Source organism: Paramisgurnus dabryanus, chromosome 6 (genome assembly GCF_030506205.2).
Source record: "Paramisgurnus dabryanus chromosome 6, PD_genome_1.1, whole genome shotgun sequence".
Lineage (NCBI taxonomy): Eukaryota > Metazoa > Chordata > Actinopteri > Cypriniformes > Cobitidae > Paramisgurnus > Paramisgurnus dabryanus.
The window spans coordinates 1,605,239-1,629,218 of NC_133342.1; the positions used below are offsets into that span (position 1 = coordinate 1,605,239).

Here is a 23,980-nt window from a genome sequence, read left to right on the forward strand (position 1 = left end):
AAAGGTGTAAAAGACGATTGACTTGGCTTAGCGAAATAATGAAGATTGGCAAGCCTTTCAGTTCGTGGGATAAGAAAACCAAACAGGTAATTGCGTGTCTTTGCACAGTATGACTAACGTAAGGGGTCCTGTATTTTGGGGGTAAATGATTTCTCACGTTACTGATCATCCGCGGCACGCTTTTTAATGCTATGCTGATATAGCCAGTGGCTGGTACAACGGGTTTGTTTAACTCGTGGGTAAACTTCATGTGGATCCACAAGAACCAAGAGGCAGATGACATCCAAATCCTGTGAGAGCGATTGACGAGGAATCATAAGAGGAGACTGCTTTCGAAATGCTCTCGCGGGACTTTGATGTCATCCACCTGTCGGTTCTTGCAGTTGCATTTGCGTGTGGTCACAAAAACGTAACATTTGTACATAGATTTAAGCACAGCAGTTTAAAAACAGGTGATTTTAAGCCATTCAAACACAAACAACAGTGCGTCCGCAGTTTCTGTGTCAGAAGAGCATGCAAGCCGCGCATTCGATTCTCATTAAGCATGTGTTGTATGTATTTTTGCCGCTTTATTGGCCTTAAATAACACATATGCCTCAAAAATCCCGTCTTTGCAAATATCCTCATATAAACACAACCATTTAGGTCTTAGGAGAAAGTAAACAGCAGAAACATTGCGCAAAAACTAGCAGATCAGCGCTGCCTCTATTGTAACAATATTTTGTTGAGAAATGTACAGTCATTCAATTAACAACTGTCACTATGGTTACAGACATCCTGTGCGAATTCTACACGAGTTTGACTCGAGTTACTCGTTCAGGGTTTATATTCATACATAACGTTACTGTATTAGAGCTGTGACTGTAAACTGTTGTGTGAACAGAACAGACCCTGGATTATTTGTTTATGTTTACTGAATAATATGATGTTAAAAAGTTGTATTTGTTCACATTAGTAAATGCATTATATAACAAACAAACAATGAAAAATATAGAGTATATAAGCATTTATTAATTCTTGTTTATGTCATTACAGTAATTGACGGTGGTTCATGGTGCATTCACTAATGTTAACAGTTTCAACTTTGATTAAAAAATTATTAGTAAATGCTAAAATAAATACATTTACAATTAATAAATAATTAATAAAACAATCATTAAAGGTGGTGATATTCATGTTTTCTTTTTATATAGTGAGTTATTTAGCTGTTTCGCCTTAATCTGAAATGCCCTGCAAACTACAGCTACCTATATGCCACATGAGACTTCAATATGGAATTTATGGCAAAAAAATCTCCCCTTAAAATGCTATTGGTCTCGCCTACATAAAGTGTTAGGTAAAGGATTATGACTTGGCCTGAAAAATATTTCAGTCAGAAGAATTTTTTCACTTTAATTCTTTTTTTGTATGTTATATATGTCAAAATCTGTGTAAATAATAAAAAAAGGTCCCTGATTAACACTTGCAATTCAGTGTCGTGATGGTTTTAAAAAATATTCTGAAGGTAGTAAAAAAGGTAGTAAAAAGTAGTAAATTTAACTTAAGGATTTCTGTATAAACCCTGTTATCTCATGTGTTAATAACTGTTGCATTTGTGTAGATTAGATAAGCAAAGTGTGCGCGCGTTGTGCACGCTATACATTATGGTCAAGCATGCGCCCTTAAAATAGCATAATGAACCACGCGCAACGCACCACTGACTTTAGACTAGTTTTTTTCTGGTCAGTGGTGCAATTGTTTATTGAAACTGCAAAATAGCATCAGGGATGGTTTGCGCTGGAACACGCCTCTTTTTTTTTGCGCTGAACCGCCCAGGGAGCGCAAGTTCATTCCCTAGTTTGCCAACGTGCGTCTGTGGAGGGAAAAACCCGCTGTGCGCCGGTGCAAAATACGAATGATACATGCGTCACTGACAAAGTCAATTGTGCTGGGTGCAAGATAGGGCCCATTTAATGATACAATGTAGTGCTTTTGTTTAATAGCCCTTTTTTTTTGAGTTAAAATGTCCTTTAAAAAAAGTATAAAATGTCCTAAAACTGGCGCAATCTCGTGGGCCCCCAGTTTGAGAACCACTGTTGGCATCGTAAAGCAAATATTTTTTTGGGAGTTTATTTATTACCCTAATGAAAGTAGTCAAAATACTTTAATTCTAAGACACCTGTGCTACCTACTTATGTTTAAAATTCTCTGCACCTGTGACCTACTTTTGACATTTATGCTGTGTCTGAAACCGTTCCCTCCTTTACTATTACCTACTGTATATAGCGAATAACATCAGCTATATCTTGTAAAAATTATTGTTGTGGTTGTTTATATTTTTGCATACGTATGGGACACAAATTACATCTGTTTCATACAATAACCATTTAAATGTTTTAATACTCCTTGCCTGCACAATTGCAAATTTGTAAAGCCAATAAAGTACTCTAAACTGAAACTGAAACCCAGAATCCCAAAGTGAGGGAGCTTCTCTGGATTTCATTTATCATTAATGAGATTTACACTCTCTAGCAGAATAAGGTTTCAAATCTGGCACATCGGAGATGGGAACAATATGCACACACTGTTGTTTGTACAGTACTGGTGTTGTCTTATTTATGGTTGTTGTTTATTCTCATGCATGTGGTGGGTTTCATGAATTTGATTAAGTATTGGTTTGACAAGGATTTTGTGCTTTTGGTCTCTTGGCTGCAGTGGGAGTATCTGACTGCACTCTGATGAATTTAGATGCTTGTTAAAGAGCAATCCAAGATGGCTGGATAGCCAACTCACACACACACACACACACACACACACACACACACACACACACACACACACACACACACACACACACACACACACACACACACACACACACACACACACACACACACAGGACAAAAGCTGTGAACTCTTGCCATCCAGAAAGGTGTAAATTCTTACAGTTATAGTTTGGGGGGGGTGGCTTTTAATACACTGCCTTCGGGGATACTATAGTGACCCCGATACCACACTGCACAATGAGTAGATCTCTCTTTATCTCTGGCTTTTTCTATTATGCTTATCCAATCATATTTGTCCATTCAAATCCAGTCACAATTCCCATTTGAGACGAAACAGCTGAAATAATGCAGTATTTCTATGGATGCAGCTTTCAGATTAGTGCTTTAAGTCTTTATGGCTATAAGCCATACATTTAAGTGCTTATGACGTCACGCAGCTAGGAGAGATGCTGTTAACCTCTGAACGCTAAAGAGCAGCTATAGTTCAGCTCCGAGAGCTTGTACCACCATGCCCTGACATACACATCCCTCGGGAGAAGAGGATTCCAGGGCTTCAGAAAGATGCAGTCAGAGAACGGGATGAAAAGAAAAGCGGATCAATAAATGTAACATCAAAAATGCCCTGGCTCTGGAGTTAAGGAAAGTCATAGCGGAGGGAATCTTCTCCTTGTCAGTGATTGGTGGTACAGTAGAGTCATGGGAGTGGAAAAGGCAGAGAGGAGAGAATGAAAGAAAGACATCTTTGTCAGGGTGACAGGGGTTGAATAATTCAGTTCATGTCCAGATGCTGGGTGAGACCATCATGTTTTATTCATTCTGACCAAATTTAAATACATAGTAGACAGAAGAACAGAATTTACATGTGATATTAAAAGTATTGATGTAAACAGACACTACTGGAGTAAAATTCACTATTGATTTACAATTGAGGAGCTCAGATGCAAACATGTTTTCTTGTCAATTAGGTTTGGGTTCAATAATGTCACTTTAATTGCAATTAGTCAGTAATTAAAATGTCTTATTTTCACACGTCACTTTATTGGCGTCAATACCATAATGTGTGTGGGACAAGACCCTCACACTTTTAAAAGGGGGCATACTGTATCATGAAAATCTGACTTTTCCTGGTCCACCAGTGCTTATATCAACCTAGAAAATGTTAAAAACAACAACCCAGTAACTTAGGTTTGGTAAACCATTCTCTGCAAGCATGTGAAAAAATAGGTCATTGAATTAGTCTCCCCCTGTGATGTCAGAAGGGGATTATACTGCCCCTTAATCTGCACTATCCAACCACGACACTGGCATTTAGTGCAACAAAGTGGCATTTTTTACATGCTGTAATAAATTATCCAGTGTTGGGGAAATTTACATTTAAAAGTAATGCATTACAATATTAAGTTTCTCCCCAAAAAAGTAACTAATTGCGTTACTTACTTTTCATGGAAGGTAATGCTTACGTTACTTTTAAGTTACTTTTGCGTTACTTTTTCTTACTTGGCTGAGGCTTGAACTCTTTCAGGCTTTGCAGGTGTTTTTATGATCGCAAAAATGACAAGCTCTGGCCTGCCTTCCCCGTTTCTGACTCAAACTGTTCCCGCTTAGGCGCACAGAGTGCGTAATTCTATGTTAATATGTTCAGTTTAATTTGGCACATTATTTTATTTTTAAATTGAATTAATTAAACTGAAAATTAACTTGCATTACTTTTTAAAAAAAGTAACTCAAATATTAATGTGTACATTTATAAAGTAATGCGTTACTTTACTCGTTACTTCCGAAAAGTAATATTATTACGTAATGTGCTTTACATGTAATACATTACCCCCAACACTGAAATTATCTATTATGGTATTTTGAGCTAAAACTTCACATGCGTACTCTGGAGGCACCAAAGATTTATTTTACATCTAAAAAAGTTCCTTTTAGTGAAATGTCCCGTTTAAGTCCAATGACACTTTTCCTCTAATTTAGCGCATATATCTGTTCACTTGTCAGACGGCGGTCAGTTAAATCCATTCCACCAGAGGAATGTCCTAATAAATAAAACTTCGTTCCTTGTTTTAGCAACAGCAGTGACTTTCACGCTGTTGTTTCCTCAAATCCATTCCACTTACCACATTTACAGTCCATATAATTTAAACTCCATTTTGTGTTTTGAAATTTTTACTACTTTCACCTGCACTGTAAAAAATTCTGTAGAAATTGCAGCTGGGTTGCCGGTAATTTACCGTAGATTTAAATTTATGTTTTTTACTGGCAATATTTTGTTCAAAGTTAAATGAACATTAAACATTTACAAGTCTGTCTTTACAGAGTAAAACTAAGAAAACAGCATCAAGCTAAACATTCTGGGAAACAAAATCTGAAGCAAAAAACAGAAAAAGGTTGATGATGATTCCTGGTTCCCAGAATGCTTTGCATGAGGCTGTTATTGTATAGTTTTATTCTGTAAAGATAAAGACTTCTTAATATTTAAAATTTATTTAACTTTGAACAAACTCTTGCCAGTAAATAACATAAATGTAAATCTACGGTAAATTACCGGCAACCCAGCTGCAATAACATTGTAATTTCTACGGATTTTTTTTACAGTGTGCTGCACTCTGGACTGTGACACTGAAGGTAAACAAAGTTTTTGGGCTATACAAGCAATTGTATAATTAAAAAGTACCAAAATACAAGAAAATGGAATCTACTCCAGTAAATGTTTTGGACTCACCCAAATGTTTTTGGCTTCCAACCATAGACTGTAAAAAAATACGTAGTGTCCGTGACGTCACCCATAGGTTTGTGGAGAGTTTTTTTTTAGTAGGCGGTAAAGCTTAGAATTTCTTAATATTAATTAATAATAAATGCTTAATATCATTTAAACAAATGAGTTGCAAAAAAAATTATATTTTCAGGTATTTTCATGATAATAAAGAATATTTTAAATGATTTTGAGTAACGAATGTTGTTTTTTTAATTGCACATTATAAACAACTCAGACTCATAATGATTTTAATGCCGTAGTACACGCACAAGCTGGGCATGAACCAAAGAATCTCAGACTTGCAATGCAGAATCTATTTCAGACATTTTTAATAGGACACATGATTAATCGTTACAGCCCTACTGAATATAATGTTTTTACATCTATCCAAAATTCTAGCGTGAACCCACAGTTTTCAGCGCGCTCTTAAACAGGGTTCACAGCAGACGCGGTAGAGGTGGCAAGCGCACAAGTGATTTACATGTAAAGTCAATGCAAAGACGCAATTAGGCATCCTGCGGCGCGGTAGGCGCGGAACGCGTGGCGTACATGAATTGAGCATTCTGCGCGAATTGAGCGTTGCCGTGGGAAACGTGCAAGGTGAAAAATAACGCGCCGCGTTAACCAATCAGGACCTTGCTGTAGTAGTGACGTGATTACAGGAAGTGAGTGGAGTCTCTGTGGAGTCGCAGAACCCCCTCCCATGACGCGAATTTCCGCGCGAATGTCTCGAATGACTAGAATTTCACGTGTGAATGAAGCGAGTAAATTCAAACGTTCAAGCGTCCAACTACGCACGAATAGCGCATTTTTGCTGCCTCTACCACAGCTGGTGTGAATGCACCATTAGGGTATAATTGATAAAACTAAAGTGGCTGCTTTCTGCCTCTTTCATTTTTGTTTTATTTTGCAAACGTGTGAAAGATGCGCAAGCTTATTTTATCAATTGCTCTGAGAAAGCTCTTACATATACATGTACAAAACATTGGGCAGTATGTTTAATAACAACACAAGCAGCGGACTCTGACCTAATATTAGTGCGGGTCTATTAAAACCCGTCATTTCTCCTGCTCATGCTTTAAGAAAGCAGAGGGACTTGCCCATAGACCCCTCGGAGTAATCAGAAGTGGTCGAAAGTGGGCAAAAGAGATGAATTAAAAATCAGGTGTAAACAAACATGCATCTCTCTCATCAACTTGTGATCCAATTGACCAAAATGAATAGGGAATAGTAAAAAAAAATGCAACCAGGAACATTGCAAATGATGAACTGAAGAAACACACATAAAGGGGAGCTGTGATTCAGGTCAGTGCCATATTCGGGTTGTATTCAGGTCTAAGTACTCACAAGGGACCCAAGTTTGAATATGATCTACCATCGTTCATCCATGACGTTTAGCGGATTTTGCATCTGAGCTCCTCAATTGTTAATATAATATAAACTAAAAAGTAAAGTTTGGTACAAATTCCTTTTCAGCAACATAAAATGGGTTTGTAGTGATCCCTAAATTTGCCCTCATTTAATGTTTATTTAGAATCGGTGTAGTTTACAGTTATTAAATGTATTTATAAACAATGCTCTCTGATGTGTTTACTAATGTGTTTCCTGCATTCTCCAAAGCATCTCCGAAATAGCTTTTATAAGATTTAGTCCACCGTAGCACAGGGGTGTTATAATGTCGGCAACAAAATACTGTAAATTACTCATCTGCTGACAGGAGTTTTTAATAAAGGGGAAATGAAACCACCAAACCCCATCTGCGCATCCCGATAATTCACCTGCACACACACATAAAACAGCAGAGGAAAGAACACAGCCTTCAACACTAAAGAATGAGTGTGAGCTCCAAAAATGTGTGCGTACTCTTGACCTTTGTTGTGTTTGAACTGAAAGGAGTGCAAAGTTTATCGGCTTGCTACAGAAAACAGAAATACTGCAGTGGCGTGATCTCATCTGTTGGCAGTTCTGCCTATGTCTGACCTCTTTTGCATGCACACACACACGTTTTACTACATTAGTGAGGATATCATAGACTTCCACTGTTTTCATATCAGGTTAATGACATTTTGTATCTCACACAAACACTCACACAAGCCATAAGTACATTTAGCATGAAACATGATCTGGTGAAATTATGAGCCTTTTGCTGGTCTTTACTTCTCTGAGCTGGTACTAGCAACACCAGGTTATGGCCATGGGCACCATAAACTGTAAGCTCGAGTATAAATTTATAATGAGTCAAATAATTAAAGTTTAAGTTGACTATGCATGCTTTATTTACAAAAACACATACTGTGAAACACAAAATATGAGAAATACAAAAAGGCAGTGAGAAGAGAAACATCACAGGCAGGCCTTACTTTATTTCGGAGAGCTAAAACTTTCAACAAAATATCTGTGTCTGTCTGAAGGAACTTTATGACTGAAATATTCAGTAAGCTGTAATGAGACTGACATTTACTCATCTACTTGACTATATGTCTAATGATGAGAGCTAAATATATCTCGCAGTGTTTCATCACACACTTCCACAAGCTCAGCAGAGGGTGTGATTATCACTTATGCTCTCTTGCTGTGTCATATCACAGCATAATTTCTCTCTCTTTCTCTCTCTCCCTCTCACATAAGCGGAGGGACGTCTGGATCATCCACAAAGTCTTTTGACACGGGCCTTTCTTCAAAGCCACAATGCTGGTGTGCCGTTGAGAACTGCATGGGTGTGTGGGAAAAGTCCTTTTCTTTGGAAACGATGTTGGCCAGATTCCCAGCCAGACTTTTACTGGGATCCACCTCCAATAATTCACGCCCACATGATGTCCTGAAGAGAGATATATCAGACTGAGAAAGTTGTTTTGTTGAAGTTTATTAGTCTATAAATCTAACTGTGCACGTCCATGCAAAATCAAAGTCAGATTCTTGGTTTCCTTATTATTATTATTCAAAACAACATTTCTGCTAAAACCACGGTAACTAAACCATGTCAGACTTTGGCATTTTGGAGCGCAGTATAATAAATAATTAATGATATGGTACGCCACCTTTTACAATCTAATCAAATTCAATCAAGTGGAAAAAGTTGTGGCGTCTTAATTTATTTTCCACTTAATATTGTGTTTCACAAATTACAGACTTTGGACGCTTTTTACTACTGCTGGCCACCATGACAACACCATCATGTATTATAGGCGTAACCAGTGGTCGAATTATGTCAAAGATTATGGGGGGGGGGGGGGGGTCGCCTAGCTAAGCCCCTTTGGCCAAGCCACCTGTCATTATAGGGTTGCCGTAATATCACAAATTAAGGTGTGATCCTGAATCAACGTTTTGATAAAAAATAACAAATTACCCTTAAAGGGATAGTTTGGGCAAAAATGATATTAAACCCATGATTTACTCACCCCAAAGATGCTTATGTCCTTCATTTATCAGACGAACACATTTTCAGTTATTTTAGAAAATGTATTTTAGAAAATGTAGTTTTCTAACTAAGTTTACGGGGTCCACTCCTTCAAGTCCAAAAAATTTGCATCCATCCTTCACAAAAGAAATCCAAACGGCTCCATGATGATAAACAAACGCCTTCTGAGGGTAATCTGCAAATTTTTTTGTAGAAATGTCCATATTTAAAATTTATAAATGAAAATAACTAGCTTCCGGTAACGCCGCCATCTTAGTCGCGTCCGCATTCAAGATGAGATGCTGTTCTGTGCCCCCGCCCTCCGAATTTGTCATAGGTCACTAAGAAAAGTGCGTACACTTTGCTGATACTCTCTCCTGAATACAGAGGAGTCTAAGATAGGGGCGTTACCAGAAGCTAGTTATTTTCGTTTAGAAAGTTTTAAATATGGATATTTCTACAACAAAACCGCACAGATTACACTCAGAAGGCCTTTGTTAATCATCGTGGAGCCGTTTGGATTTATTTTGTGAAGGATGGATGCACATTTTATGGACTTGAAGGAGTGGACCCTGTAACTTCATTTGATTAACTGAAAGATCAAAGACATTTTCTAAAATAACTGAAAATGTGTTAATCTGAAAAATGACGGACATATGCATCTCGGGTGGCTTGGGGGTGAGTAAATCAGGGGTTTAATATCATTTTTGGCCGCACTATCCCTTTAACTCAAACCCTACTTTTGACTTCTTAAATTAGTATGAAATAATAGTTTGAGAAAAAAAATTTAAGTCACTAACCCAATCCCAAATCTACATTTAACAATCTGTCAATTCCTCCAGAAAATTTTAACTTTTTTTCGGCCAGAAATCTTTTGGATTAGTTTATTGCGAAATTGGGACAAATTATGGACAGCATCGCTTTGTGGCAGCACAGCACGAGAATTTTAAATTCATGTAGTATTTTATTTTAATTTGAATAAAACCAGGGGACCCCCCTAATTTATATTTTTGTGCTTTATAGGGGGTCCCTCAATGCTTATACTGTAGGAGGTCTGGGATCACCCCAGCCCCCTCAATTCGAACGCCGCCTAACTAGTTTCTGCTTTTCAGATTAAAACACTGTCAGAAAAAATGGTCAACATATGAAGAGTTTGGTTAAAAAACGCAATAAACGCCATTAAAAAAAAAAATGAGTTACTGCCAAAATCAGTATTGTATCAGGTCAGTATTTAAAAGTAAATTCTTAATTGTACGCAAAATACAATATCTGCCGTGTTATTCTGTCATCTTTTTTCCCAAAACTTTTCTGCAGAATGCAATAAATCCGCTCAACAAATCACAGCGCACCATTCCACGCATTGTAAACAATAATGGCGGCACGTTGAATACACACAAAATGCTAGTTTTCCTCATCTACTTTGTACTTTGTGATCAACAAACAAACAAAAACAAAGTAATACTTTGATGGCATTGATAAACCTGTGGTGGGGAAGAAACGTAAGCCATCAAAATCGAATAATTTACATGAGAGGCACTCGGGAGACAGAAAAATGCTGGCTGTTGCTTGTTCTCCCGACAGCTTCAAACTTCTGTCATGCTAACATATTGACCACAGGGGATCTTATGAAAAACTTTCCATTATTTTACGTGAAGCCAACGAAACCTTCAACGAAAATCGAGCAGGACCAAAACATTTTACAGCTGATCGCTGTAAAAAAAGTTCAGCGATGACGTCCCAAGTATAACAGCAGCAAAGACAGTGTTCTTAATATGACAAAGTAAGTTTTTTGATTAATGCCATTTAATGTTTATTTTTTTAATCAGTGTATACCACTAGTTAACTAAATAAATTTAGATTTATTGCATTTTCTGGAAAAATGATTTGTTTTTATAATAAATCTTTGAAAATCTATTTATATGTTTACAATTTTAATGTTATTATAACCTTAAGATGCTTTGTGAAAGTTTGTAACAGAAAATAGTGATTTTCATCTTGACACTTTCTTGCTAAAGACCATTTTTTCTGAGAGTGCACCATTCTCAATATGATGGGTGGGGTCATGATCACAGATAAATCCCTCTTGACATACTGTATCAAGCTAAAAGGTTTGTGACTCCCGCACACAACCTGGCTTTGTTCAGACAGAAAGCATGAGATAATTTTTGTTTATTCCTGGAATCACTATCAAATTATTGGACTTAATACTAATACACAACATCCCATCTATCTCTGTGCTTTGTGCAGTATCCTAGCTGTCTCCCTTTCTCTCTCATGCTTTAAAAATAAATCAGTGAAAATGTAATTAGAGCTGAAGCTGAAACCTGTATGGCTGCTGAATTACTGATAGCAAGTAATTATATTGTGCATGCTGAGCCAATCAGGATCTTGTTGGGTACATTATCACACACAGAAATGATTTACTAAAAGTGCTGTGATTTCCTCAGGGGAAAGAACACAAACACAGGTGACACACTGTGATACACATGGAGTAAATAACAACATCCAATCTGTGGTGTGTGTGTGTGCTTGTGTGTGTGACCTTCAAATGTGTCAAAAGGGTCAAAAGTAATCAGGCTCAAATGATGTCATCCATCAGTGTTAGGTCACACAAAAGAAGTGTGTGTGGAATGACATCACTCACTAGATTTGCATTGTATTTACATTTTTACTGGGTCTTCAATGTCATACCCCGTGTTCACTTACTGTGCTGATAGAATCGTCTGAAGGACAAACACAGCTGCGCAATGACATGTAACCTTAGTAAAGTCATTACATTAATTCCATATCACAGTCACACAGGTTAATGTAAACATACATTAAGACCCATTAGATTTGCCTCTACACACACAGGGGACATTGCTAACAGGGACTGCACAGGACCTTCTGCAGAAACACAGCGGGAAAACTCGAGAGACTGAGAGGTCTATAAAGGGAATTCAGTAACACTTTGGGTCCATGAAACATAATAAACTAATACCTAAATTAATTCTTACTTAAATATGAAGAATGCTGAGTTAAGGCATGTACTAATCATAAACTAATGAAGAGTCATCATTAACTACATTAACATGACTCATGACTAAACGCATGAATTCATTGTTAATAACACATTAACTAACAACTAAAAAACATGTCATGCTGTACTTAATCATGACTCTTCATTGGTCTAAGGTTAAACATAAACTTATGCTGAGTTAAAGGTGCAGTGTGTACATTTTTGTGGCATCTAGTGGTGAGGTTGCGCATTGCAACCAACGGGTTAGTCCACTGCTCACTCTTTGCTTTTGCAACACATAGAGAAGTTACGTTAGCTGCCACCGGACAAACATGTCATCTTCGGAGACAACTTAGTAAAAGTTTGTCCGTTAAGGGCTTCTGTAGAAACATGGCGGCACAAAATGGCGACTTCTATGTAAGGGGACCCTCGGTGTATGTAGATAAAAACGTCTCTTTCTGAGGTAATAAAAACATAACGGTTCATTATGAAAGGTCTTTATACACCACTGATAATATAGCTTTGTATATTATTTTGCATTTCTGTCAAGAGATCCTTCTAAAAATTACACACTGCACCTTTAAGGCATGTACTACGTAAAAATTTATTGATTAAATGGTGTAAGTTCATTATGATTTATGGACCCTTAGGTAAATATGAAGCATACAAGAGTTTATAGAGTTATAGTTCACCCAAAAATTTTAATTCTGTCGAATTGAATTCTTTTAATTTCTGCTGAACACAAAGGAAGATATTTGTAATCGAGCAGGAAGCTGGAGCACCATTGACTTCCATAGCAGGAAAAAATACTTTAGAGGTCAATGGTGGTCCAAAACTGTTACAGGTTACAACAAACTTTGCCTTTGTGTTCTGCAGAACAAAAAATTGTATACAGGTTTGTAACAAATTGAGAAACAACGTGAGTAAATGATGAAAACTATCCGTTTAAACTGAAATATAGTCCCCCCCCAATAATCAGAAACAACCAAATTGCCCCCCCCCCCATATTTGATGTTTTTTATTTTATATATACTGTGTAAAATATACCATGCGAGAATTAGATTTGTTGTTTTTGCAATGTTATATAATATATAACATATCGATATACACACACACACACACACACACACACACACACACACACACACACACACACACACACACACACACACACACACACACACACACGCACACACGTTTTGGTCCCCCCAAGGTTCAAGGTGTGGTTACGGCCTTGCTTTAAACAAACTTTTCTTCAAAGCAACTCCACAAATACTTTATCTCCATACAATAAAGATCAGGACGTGGGTGTAAAGCTCAGAATTATAAAAAGTTGTCCATGACTCATGAGACTCAATGTGTTCGAGTTTCAAAATGTTAGAGCAACTTTTTGATTTGCTCCCATAAACTATCATCTGACAGCTACTCTCATGGGCTTCTTAAAATAGTTTGAGAATGCAGAATGTTTGACCGTACACTACATTACAGTTCTGCTATTGTATTTGTATTGAATTGGGGCTTACCTTGTCTCGCCTTTCTCAGTTTTTCTTTCATGAGTAGTGCTGGCTGGTCTGGCAATGTGTTTTTTGGGTTTTATCTCTCCATGTGCCTAGAGAAAATGCAAATATATGTGACCGTGGATCACAAGTCGTAAGTGGCATGGGTATATTTGTAGAAAAAGCCAAAAATACAATGCGTGGTTTAAAATGATCCATTTTTCTTTTATGCCAAAATCATTAGTATAGATCATGTTCCATGAAGATATTTTGTCAATTTCCTACTGTAATACATCAAAACTTTATTTGTGTAAGTGGATGCAGCAAAATTGGCAAGAATCTCGCCTACAAACTTGGACTTGTTCCTAGCGCCCTTTAGGGATTTCCCATTCAAATTTGGTTCCCATTCAAGCTTACAATTTCCCAATTCAGTCCATAACGTCATTACAGTTGTAAGCCAGGAGAAAGCGCTAAATCAAACCTTTTTTTTTAAGTATGTGTTGCTAAGACTTCGTTTGGACTTTGATCTTTAAATGTGATTTTTTCAATATTTAGAATTTTGGGACAATCAGAATCCAGATTTTTTAATCATTATATCTCTTCCACATATTGCCCATCCTAACAAACCAATAATGAATAGCTTATTTATTCAGCTTTAAGATGATTTATAAATCTAAAGTTCATAAAATCCTTACAAAAACCACTATGCACAAACTACAGTACAGTTATATGTATTTCAGGCATGTATGGTTTCATTTAAAAATCCATTTATAAATCAACAGATTAAACCAGAAATCTGTTATGCACTTTCAACAAGCTAGTCAGCGCATTTTTAATCTTGTGTTCAGATTCCTTCTGCACTGCAGGTGTATCATGACACAGCTGAAGTTTCCTTGAACAATCTTATTGCACTGCTTGCTGCAAATGCTCATAAATAAATCCTAAATCCTATTCAAATAGGATGCTTGTGCATTACACTATTTCATTATTTATATACACCTAAAAAATTTGGCACTCTTCTTTAAGTTTCAGTAAAAGTAAACTGAGTGAATGAACTCCCTGTATTTGTGAATTAGGATGGAATTGATGGTCATAGACATTAGGAGTGTGTTTCGGGTATAGTAGCCTTACCAGGGGTAGTGTGAGAAGCAGGTGGCCGGTGGTTTGGGATCTTCGGGCTGAGCTGCTGTCAGGTTTAACTTCTGCAGGCAAAACCAGCTGGAACACCTACACACACACACACACATTCACTTTTATTAATGTGGGATTTTAAGCACCTTGTAAATGTAATCTACTACAGTCATAAACGTCCTATCAATCAATACTGTCACACACACACAGGGTTACACTGGTGTGTGGTGAAGCAAGAACTGTTACACATGCTGGTGTGTCACAGATTTGTGGGGAAATGAAGCAGAATAAAAAGTGTAGATTTACTGCTGGGTAATCAGCTTTAGAGGTCAAACCCAAAGGAGAGAGAGATGAAAAGAGAGAGGATGAGAGATGGATAGGATACTGTACCTTTCCTTTAACGGTCACTCTCACATATGTTGGCTGAACATCTACATCCAGCAGTGAAGTGTCCATATGCCTACAGTACAGAAGAGACCAATGTGAGTGTGCGCTGTTATGAGAGAAATTACTAAATGACTGCCAAGGGAAAAGCATCCAAAGTTAATTCAAAAGAGATAAATAATGCTGCTGAGTGAGACAAAATCTTCCTTTTGGGTACCGTACATCATCCTTTAAAACAATTTGTACATTATAAACTATAGAAACCTTTTTTTTTTTATACTGTAATACAATAAGTTTAGTCTGCACTGTCAAAAAAAAAGATACAAAACTGTACCTTTTCTGTCGCTGGGGACCAGGTGGTATCCTTTAAGGTTCATTTTTGTACCTTTATGGGTATACAACACATTGAAATGTTGTACCTTTTGTGTTCCTTAAAGGAAAACACCACAGTTTTTCAATATTTTACTATGTTCTTACCTCAACTTAGACGAATGAATACATGCCTATTCTTTTTCAATGCATGCACTTAATCTTTGTACAGCGCACCGTGAATGTATTAGCATTTAGCCTAGCCCCATTCATTCCTTAGGATCCAAACAGGGATGAATTTAGAAGCCACCAAACACATCCATGTTTTCCCTATTTAAAGACTCTTACATGAGTAGTTACACGACATTAAGTGTACGCATTGAAAAAAGATAGGTATGTATTCATTTGTTTAAGTTGAGATAAGAACATAGTAAAACATTGAGAAACGGTGGTGTTTTTCTTTAAGAAACAATTTTGTACCAGTAACATTTTAGGGGCACAAAACTGTAAACTTTACCTTTAAAGGTACACAATAGATTTTTAAGTTACAGTAATGCGGCCATTCCCAAACTGTGGTCCGCGGACCACTAGTGGTCCGTGAGGGTACTACAGGTGGTCCGTGAAAAGGCAAAATAAGAATATGTATATTTTAATACACAAACTCGTTCATATTTTGGGCGAACGTGTACTGCTGCCTAATAAACGTTACTGTGAACTCATTCATTCTGGTGCCTGTGAACGGCACGCTCTCTCAGTTTAACGTCGTTCAATAGGGTGCCAGATTTGTATATTCTTCCAGGCGAAAACCCGACTAAAACACACTGTAAACAGTCCTTAATGTGTAGCAGAAAAAACACCCAATCTGGCAACACCGCCACCACTCGGTGTTCACCAGTCACGCTGCATGCGTCATCACAACAACACAGACGCTGCTGAAATTCCTGCCGCGCAACTCAAATAGTTTAACATTAAATTACATCATATTTGTCCTAAATCGTTAACGATTAACATAGGCTGCTAACGCATATTCCGGATCTTGAAATATACTTTGACTAAGCTCACGCTATTTAACGTGCACGTGTGGTGTGCAATACCTGCGTGTCATACACGCAATGCCTCGCAGCGCTTCTCGCCCGGGGTGCGACCCCCCCACCCAGCTAGCCTTTCAAGGTATGTGTAAGCAAATACAAAAATTAAAAGACAGTCAATGCTTAATGTAAACCCTGGTTGGATAAGGATTTAAAGTTGGACATGAAGATGAAATCTGACGCATTTAGCTTCAGTGTTAAAACTGATCAAATAATTGCTGTCTGTGGTGGTTCTATATGGGCTATAATGGCAATCATTTTAAAAAAATAATATGGGAAAAAATAACTATAAATTAGTTCATTTTTGGAACTGTGACCTAGTTTAACATTTTCAAATATGAACTATGAACTGAACTAGTTCATTTTAAAATTTGTGAACTAAACTAGTTCATGTAGAAAGTAAACTTTCCCAACACTAAGAATATGTATATAAATAATTATGATATAAGGTTAAGAAACCTGTTGTACTGATGTGATGACCAGTTATAGTTTTAGTGCTAGTAAGACTATTTAGATGTGCAGATTAATTCAGGACTTTGTGTAGACAGATTTTATAATAAGTATTATGAGGTGGTCCGCGAAAATTCTTGATTACAAATAGTGGTCCACACACGCAAAAAGTTTGAAAACCCCTGCAGTAATGTATACCCAATAAGGTACAGCATTGCATTATGTTTAGTATACTTGTAGGGCTGTAACGATTAATCGTGCAAATGCGCGTTTTCTCGATAAATGAATTTGAATGCATTACGGTAAAATGCTGCCACATCCAGAAGCCAGAGGGTGCTCTTGTGCAGAAACTCCAATTGTGCCACAGAAAAAGTAGCATTACAAATGCTATTCCAGGAAATGTCTACAGGAATATTTATATCGCTGTTCTTCAGATTGTTTCAGGTATTTTCATGATAATAAAGAATATTTTGAATGACTTTTTTTTAAATGCACGTTATAAACGACTCCGACTCATAATGATTTTAGATTGATAAGGACTTCTTACTGATCAAAACGCCATAGTACACGCACAAGCTGTGCATGAAACCTTGCGATTCAAAATCGATTTTAGACAGGTCTTTTAATGGGACACACGATTTATCGTTACAGCCCTATATACTTGTAAACATAACCAATTGTACAGTTTTGTACCTTTTTTCTGACAGTGTGTAGACACAAAATATAAATCAAGCAAATCAAAAAAGCACCAAATCTATAATACAGAACAGTTTGTTAGTTTGGATAACTAAGTAAACATTTTTTTTCTTGTACCTGTAAACATGCAAGTCCAATAGCATGCAGTTGTTGTCCTCATCGTCCGTAAGACTGAAGTCCAACCTTGTAAACAGAAAACAGATGGGAAAAATGTCAATTTTATGGGTGCAACACCTGGTTTAACATAAGTAGGAATGTTAATATATACATTTTTACATGTGTGCTGATAGTCATAAATATGGCTAAAATTAAAGTGTATTTATTTTTGTGTTTATGTTTTTATACTTGGGTTCGTTGACGTTCAGCACTCGTCCATCTGCAGTGATCAGAGATCTGGGGGTTTTGGCTTCATGACTTTCTCTGTAGAAACACATAAGTGCATGTATTTAAAGGGATAGTTCAGCCAAAAATGATCTTAAACCCATGATTTACTCACCCCCAAGCTGTCCATGTTGCATATCTCCATCGTTTTTCAGACAAACACATTTTCGGATATTAAAAAAATGTTTTAGATCTTTCAGTTGATTAAATGTAATGTTACGGGGTCCACCCATAGTCCACGACCTTCAAGTCCAAAAAAAGTGCGTCCATCCTTCACAAATTAAATCCAAACGGCTCCAGGATGATAAACAAAGGTTAATCCGCGCGGTGTTGTTGTAGAAATATCCACATTTAAAACTTTATTAACGTAAATAACTACCTTCCGGTAGCGCCACCATCTTAGACTCCTCTGTATTTGACCCTGCAACATTACATTTAATCAACTGAAAGATCTACAACATTTTCTAAAATATCAGAAAATGTGTTTGTCTGAAAAACGATGGGCATATGCAACTCGGACAGCTTGGGGGTGAGTAAATCATGGGTTTAATATCATTTTGCTATCCCTTTAAATGAAATTTCAAACAATTACTATATTAAAACTCCACATTATACTATATTATTAAACAGCTCGTTGGAATGCTTGATTCTGATTGGCCAGTCCCTACAATATTAACAACCGCTCAAAACTAATAACACTTAGTAACCAGAATGCTGCAAATCATTTTGACAGGTACAGTTTAATATTACAGAAAAATTAAATATAAATATGTACAACCTCGGGTGCAGTAATATTGGTGGAAGTTTGAGCGAGAGGGGAAGTAGTCAGGAGTGATGATGTTACTGTGCGCCAAGGTCGAAGTGCTGCAATCTAACGGTACATTCACACGGGGTGTAAGCGTTGACGTTCCCATTCACTTTTAACGGGTGACGTCATGCGTTGCCGAACTGAATTGTGGATCCATCGGCGCCACGTTAGTGCCATTGCTCATGGCAAAAGTTGAACATTTCTCAACTTTTCAAGCGGCAACGCATGCGTCAGCCAATCAGATCGCCTCATGCAAATAACCTAGACAGAGCCAGCCAATTACGTTTATGGAAGACCAGAGCATGTGCTGCGCCCACTGTGATTGGCTGTTGGCCACGCTTCACACAAGCCTTCCGACAAGCGTTACCGCTTTCGCCCTTGTGAATGCACCGTAAGTGCCTGTTCCGCCATACAATATAGTTCTCATTTTTAATCCGCTTAAAAATTGCCAGGTTTTATTTTGAGCCACCATACTTCCTCGTGTAAGTACTCATGTAACAGTCTTTAAAAAGGGAAAACATGGAAGTGTTTGGTGGCTTCTTAATTCATCCCTGTTTGGATCCTAAGGCTAGGCTAAATGCTAACACATTCACAACACGCTGTACAAAGATTAAATGCAGGCATTGAAAAATAATAGGTATGTATTAATTTGTCTAAATTGAGGTAAAACATAGTAAAATATTGAAAACGGTGGTGTTTTTCTTTAATAATGAGCAAATAAAATATTTCAAATCTATTGTTTTGCATCCTTGCAATGTAAACCTTCAGGGGTTTTATTATATAAATGTAAAGATGTAGACATTGGCTCTGTTGTAACATTATAGGGTTGGTTGTACCATCAGCATGTTCTCAGCCAGTTAGATTCATTACAGATATTATAATACTGGGATTATATTGGGAATACCTCTCTTTCTCCTTCGTTCTTCTCTTTTCCTCCAGATGGCGATGGGCCTCTATTCTGGACTCTGGTGTAACTGCGCATGGCTTTTCCCAGAATTCCCTATCCTGGTCCTCTGCATCTGTGTGAGACTTGAAGCTTGATTCCTGATTCTGGTGTGTCATTTCATTTTGGTTTTCATTGACCAACCTGAAAAGTAAATTCCATAACAGAAACATTTTACAGGTCTAGCATAGAGAAAAATAATAAAACATGGCTTATCTGGTTATGGTTTCTGGCCTGTTTGATACACTCACTGGTTATTTTGACTATGGTTCTGTATTTGCCCCTGTTCTTCTGTGGGTGTGGTCTCTCTTAACCCACTCTTTTTCTGTTTCTCTCTCTTCTCGAAGTGCTCCGCTTCCTGCTCTAAGATTTGCTTTCTCATTGCATCCAGTTCCTGTAGAGCCTGGATACGCTCAGCTCGTCCGATTGCTTTCCCATCAAGCCACTGCAAAACGAAAAGCAGCAATGTATTTACAACACAGACTGAGAAGTGTCTCTCTGTCTTTCTCTCTTTTAGACCGGTACATGTACCTGTAGTTGAGGAAGACAAGCTATTACATACTGTCTGTATCCCTGGAATTCAGTACTGGGGTTTCCCACAAGGTAGAGCTCTCTTAGATGAACGTTTTGTTTTAGTGACTCCACACTGCTCAGCCTACCCACAAAATTCACCGTAAGGTCCAGTTTCTGTAAGCTCTCACAGCCTACACAAACACACAAACATATGTTGTAGTTGGAAATGAAACAACATGTATGGATTTGCACCAAAACACAATAGCCCGGACAGCACTTTTGGTCACTATTGTTAAGTATATGTACAATACATACAGTACTGTGCAAAAGTCTTAGGCCACCATGCTACCATTAGATTTGTTGTTTTTGCAATTGTATAGTGAGTGATCATGTATAATTATTTCTTAGGGTGTTTTCACATCTGTAATTCGGTTCATTTGGTCCGGACCAAAAGCAAAAAATTATACATTTGAACTTTTTTTTAGCATTTTTTGGTTTCTTTTCACACCACGCTGATTGCTCTGATCCGCACCAGTTGAAACGAACCTAAATTTTGTCATGTGATAAGATCCACATCACTCATTGGCCACATGTATTTGAATGTATTTCCTAAACTGCTTCTCGATTGGTCAGAATCAACGTGCGCGAAATTCCCCGTAAGTAAACAAAAAGAAGTAAAATACAGCAGACACCATGGACAGACGGCTGCGCTGTAATTATGTCTCCGTGGTTGTTATACATAGTTTGTATACAGCACTCAAGACTAACCGTTCAGTTTTAGAATGAATCGCGAATGCGGCTTGAAAACAACGTTTTAATGCATAACAAATGGCGAAGACACCATATTTCTGACACTCTGCCCGCACCTCCTCGCAACTTCAGGTATGTCCTCAATCTGTCTTTGTGCTAATATTGCTAATAGAAACTGTCAACAAACACTTCCTCATCCGATAATGCACTGCGCAGCTGAGCGGCTGGTTTAGTCCAAAATGCGCAGTACTTTTGCAGTTAGGTCGGTTAGATCTCGGATTGTGTTCTCACCACAAACGAACCACTCTAGAGTTCATTTGAAAGCGTACCGAGACCACCTCTACAAGGTGGTCTCGGTCCTCTTGTTTGGTCCGCTTTTGGTGTGCACCAGAGTTCGATTGCTGCATTCTCACCTGCCCAAACGAACCGCACCAATCGAACAATCTGGTACGATTCAACCGAACTAAACAAGGCAGGTGTGAAAGCACCCTTAGTCTCTTTATTAGAATACAACCAGAAAATATAGGAAATGTGTATGTAGTATTAAAAACAGTATAAAAGTATAAGCTGAAGCCTCAAGTATTCCACAAAAAAGATCAAGATGTGTTTAGTGCCAAGACATTAAGTTCTGAAAATGTTTTGTTTTTAATTTTGTGTACACGTTTTCTGAAGAGTGAAAAATAAATATGGAAACTTTGCTAGAAAAAAAGCTGGTGGTGGTGACCTAAGACTTTTGCACCGTACTTTATGTGTGTATATATTATGAATAAAAACATAAATAGGCTTTATGCCCAGCTGCACTACTTCCTGAACTTCAGCCAGCTCCTTGTTTCCTGTCTGCCATTATTGGACAAACTGATTAGTCCAGGTGTGCCTGTCCTCAGTAGTCACAACAACAATAATCAGACACACCTGGATTAATCAGTTTGTCCAATAATGGCAGACAGGAAACAAGGAGCTGGCTGAAGTTCAGGAAGTAGTGCAGCTGGGCATAAAGCCTATTGTGATAACTAAATAAAAAACACCTTAAAGCATTATTGTATCTGATGTATTAAAAACACAGAGTATCAATGTCACCTTCTAAATTCTCAATGACTTCAATGTTGTTCAGTGCCAAATTTAAATACTCCAGCTTCTTTAGTTTGCCCACATTTTCTGCAAAAACAGTAATAACAGTATATCATTTAATTGCAAGCGTATTAATGTGCATTTATGCATTTTGTGTGTTCTTCCCTCACGAAAATTAACCATAGTTTTATTGTGGTGTATTGATTTACTATCAGCAAAACCATGCTTTTACTACCATGGTTTAACTATGGTTTTTAAAAATCATGCTTGCCAAAACCATACTTATTTTGTGGTTACCATGATTTTGAGTAGGCTAAAACTGTAGTAAAACCATGGTACATTTTCGTGTGGGTTACTGATACTGTTTGCACAGGAAGGTCTGGTTACCTATTTTAGGGATCAGGTTGTTTTGTAAGTAGAGAATTCTGAGGTCTCTGCACCAGTTGTGGATGTGCTCGATCCTCTCAATGTCCTGCTGATGGAGAGAAACCTCCTCGAGGGAAAAGATCTCACCATTATTGTGCTCCGCTCTGCGGCGGATCAGATCCTCACTGACTGAAAACGAACCGAACGTTCAAAAAGTCTAATTTAAAGTTTATTTGACATACATATCATTAGATTAAATGTTTAAAATCATACAGTAATTAATAAAAACAATGACTGAATGTAAAAAAAAGAAACTTACTGCGGACCATGACGGGCTCGTGCTTGTGTATTTGACGTTGCACGCGGAATGGTTTTGTGAGTTTGCGTTGCCGTGGAAACATTCCAGCAGAGCAACAAGGACAACAAGTGAACAATACTACAATTCGGCAAATTTTATTTAATACACATAGTACACATAGAAATGGTAATTTAAAAAACAGTATAATGCAAACAAATGTGTAAAGGAAACAAGTAGTTTGTAGTAATTATGTATCAGTAAAGAAAGCCTTAGCCTTGTTGTCAAAAGAGCAACTCTGCCACCCAGCGGTTATCAGACGCTAACACGCTTAGCCACAGGTAGGTGGCGTGTTTGTATCAAGTGTGCAAGTTTATTTATTTATTTTATTATTTATTCAAGCAATTAGATGAAATATACAATCACCTTCATGAGAACATTATCAAATAAAAGAAGATAGAAGTCAGAGAAAAAAAGGAAAAATAAAAAAAACACAATAAAGGGGTATGTAGCTCAAGGAAAAAAATACTGTAATAACAATAAAAATATAAAAGAAATGAAGGAAAGCTATCTAAGTTAAGTTGGAGTCAATAGAAATATATTTTTTATATATATCCAAAAACCTAACACATTTTTTATTGTTAGTCACACAAAAAGATGTGAGCAGTGTGTCAACCTCAATCAGGAAATGTGAAAAAGTAGGAATTGAGGCCATAAATTTTTTCTTATGGATAAAAAAAATTGCCAAACAAAATAATGCTGTGCAAGTTTATACAAACCAAACTTGTTCAAAAACCTGTCACTTTTATATATTATGTGTTTATTATTATATGATAATATGTCTGTGCAATTAACGTGATATCCGACTAGAAAAAAACAGAAGAATTCAAAGAAAAGACAGGTTTTAAATTGAAGATAGTAGTTATAACGGGCCAGCATTCGTCAAACTTTTATGACCCCCTCCCCCACCCGGTGACAGTTGCTATCTGACAGGTCGTTTTTATGACCCCTTTGACAGGGGGGCGGGACCATCAATCAAAATCTGTACAAGTTGTCAACTTTAGACAGAAAGTATTTAATGGTTTTATTGCCGGTCATTTAGAGTGATTGTTTTTCCTGAGTGTGTTTTATGTCAAGCGTATGGTGTCATGTTTAATGACGGCTCGTGTTTGTGACATTTGCTGTTTATCACCCCTCCCTTTTCGACCCGTGCGAGTCTGTAGACCACTGCGTGTCACACCGCGGGTGTGTTGTTGAATCTAAAGTTTTGCAACATTAAAAGTTTATTTTAAGGCAATCACTAATCATATATATATATATATATATATATATATTAGATGTACCTGGCTACGCTTAAAGCCGATGTTTTCTATCGAGCTATAGTTTC

At 37.3% G+C, this 23,980-nt stretch overlaps 1 protein-coding gene across 1 annotated transcript; it reads right to left on the reverse strand.

The window, feature by feature from the left end:
- Window positions 1-6,536: 6,536 nt before the first annotated feature.
- dnaaf11 (dynein axonemal assembly factor 11) lies at window positions 6,537-23,509 on the reverse strand. The gene is made up of 12 exons (XM_065266284.2): window positions 22,618-23,509; window positions 22,320-22,487; window positions 21,942-22,019; window positions 20,133-20,305; window positions 19,853-20,046; window positions 19,563-19,745; window positions 17,815-17,889; window positions 17,587-17,652; window positions 14,933-15,002; window positions 14,543-14,638; window positions 13,439-13,524; window positions 6,537-8,338 (listed from the first exon to the last, which is right to left on the reverse strand). Exons 1-12 carry the CDS (start codon window positions 22,697-22,699, stop codon window positions 8,140-8,142), a joined length of 1,470 nt encoding a protein of 489 aa, XP_065122356.1. The 5' UTR covers window positions 22,700-23,509; the 3' UTR covers window positions 6,537-8,139.
- Between the last annotated feature and the right edge of the window lie 471 nt (window positions 23,510-23,980).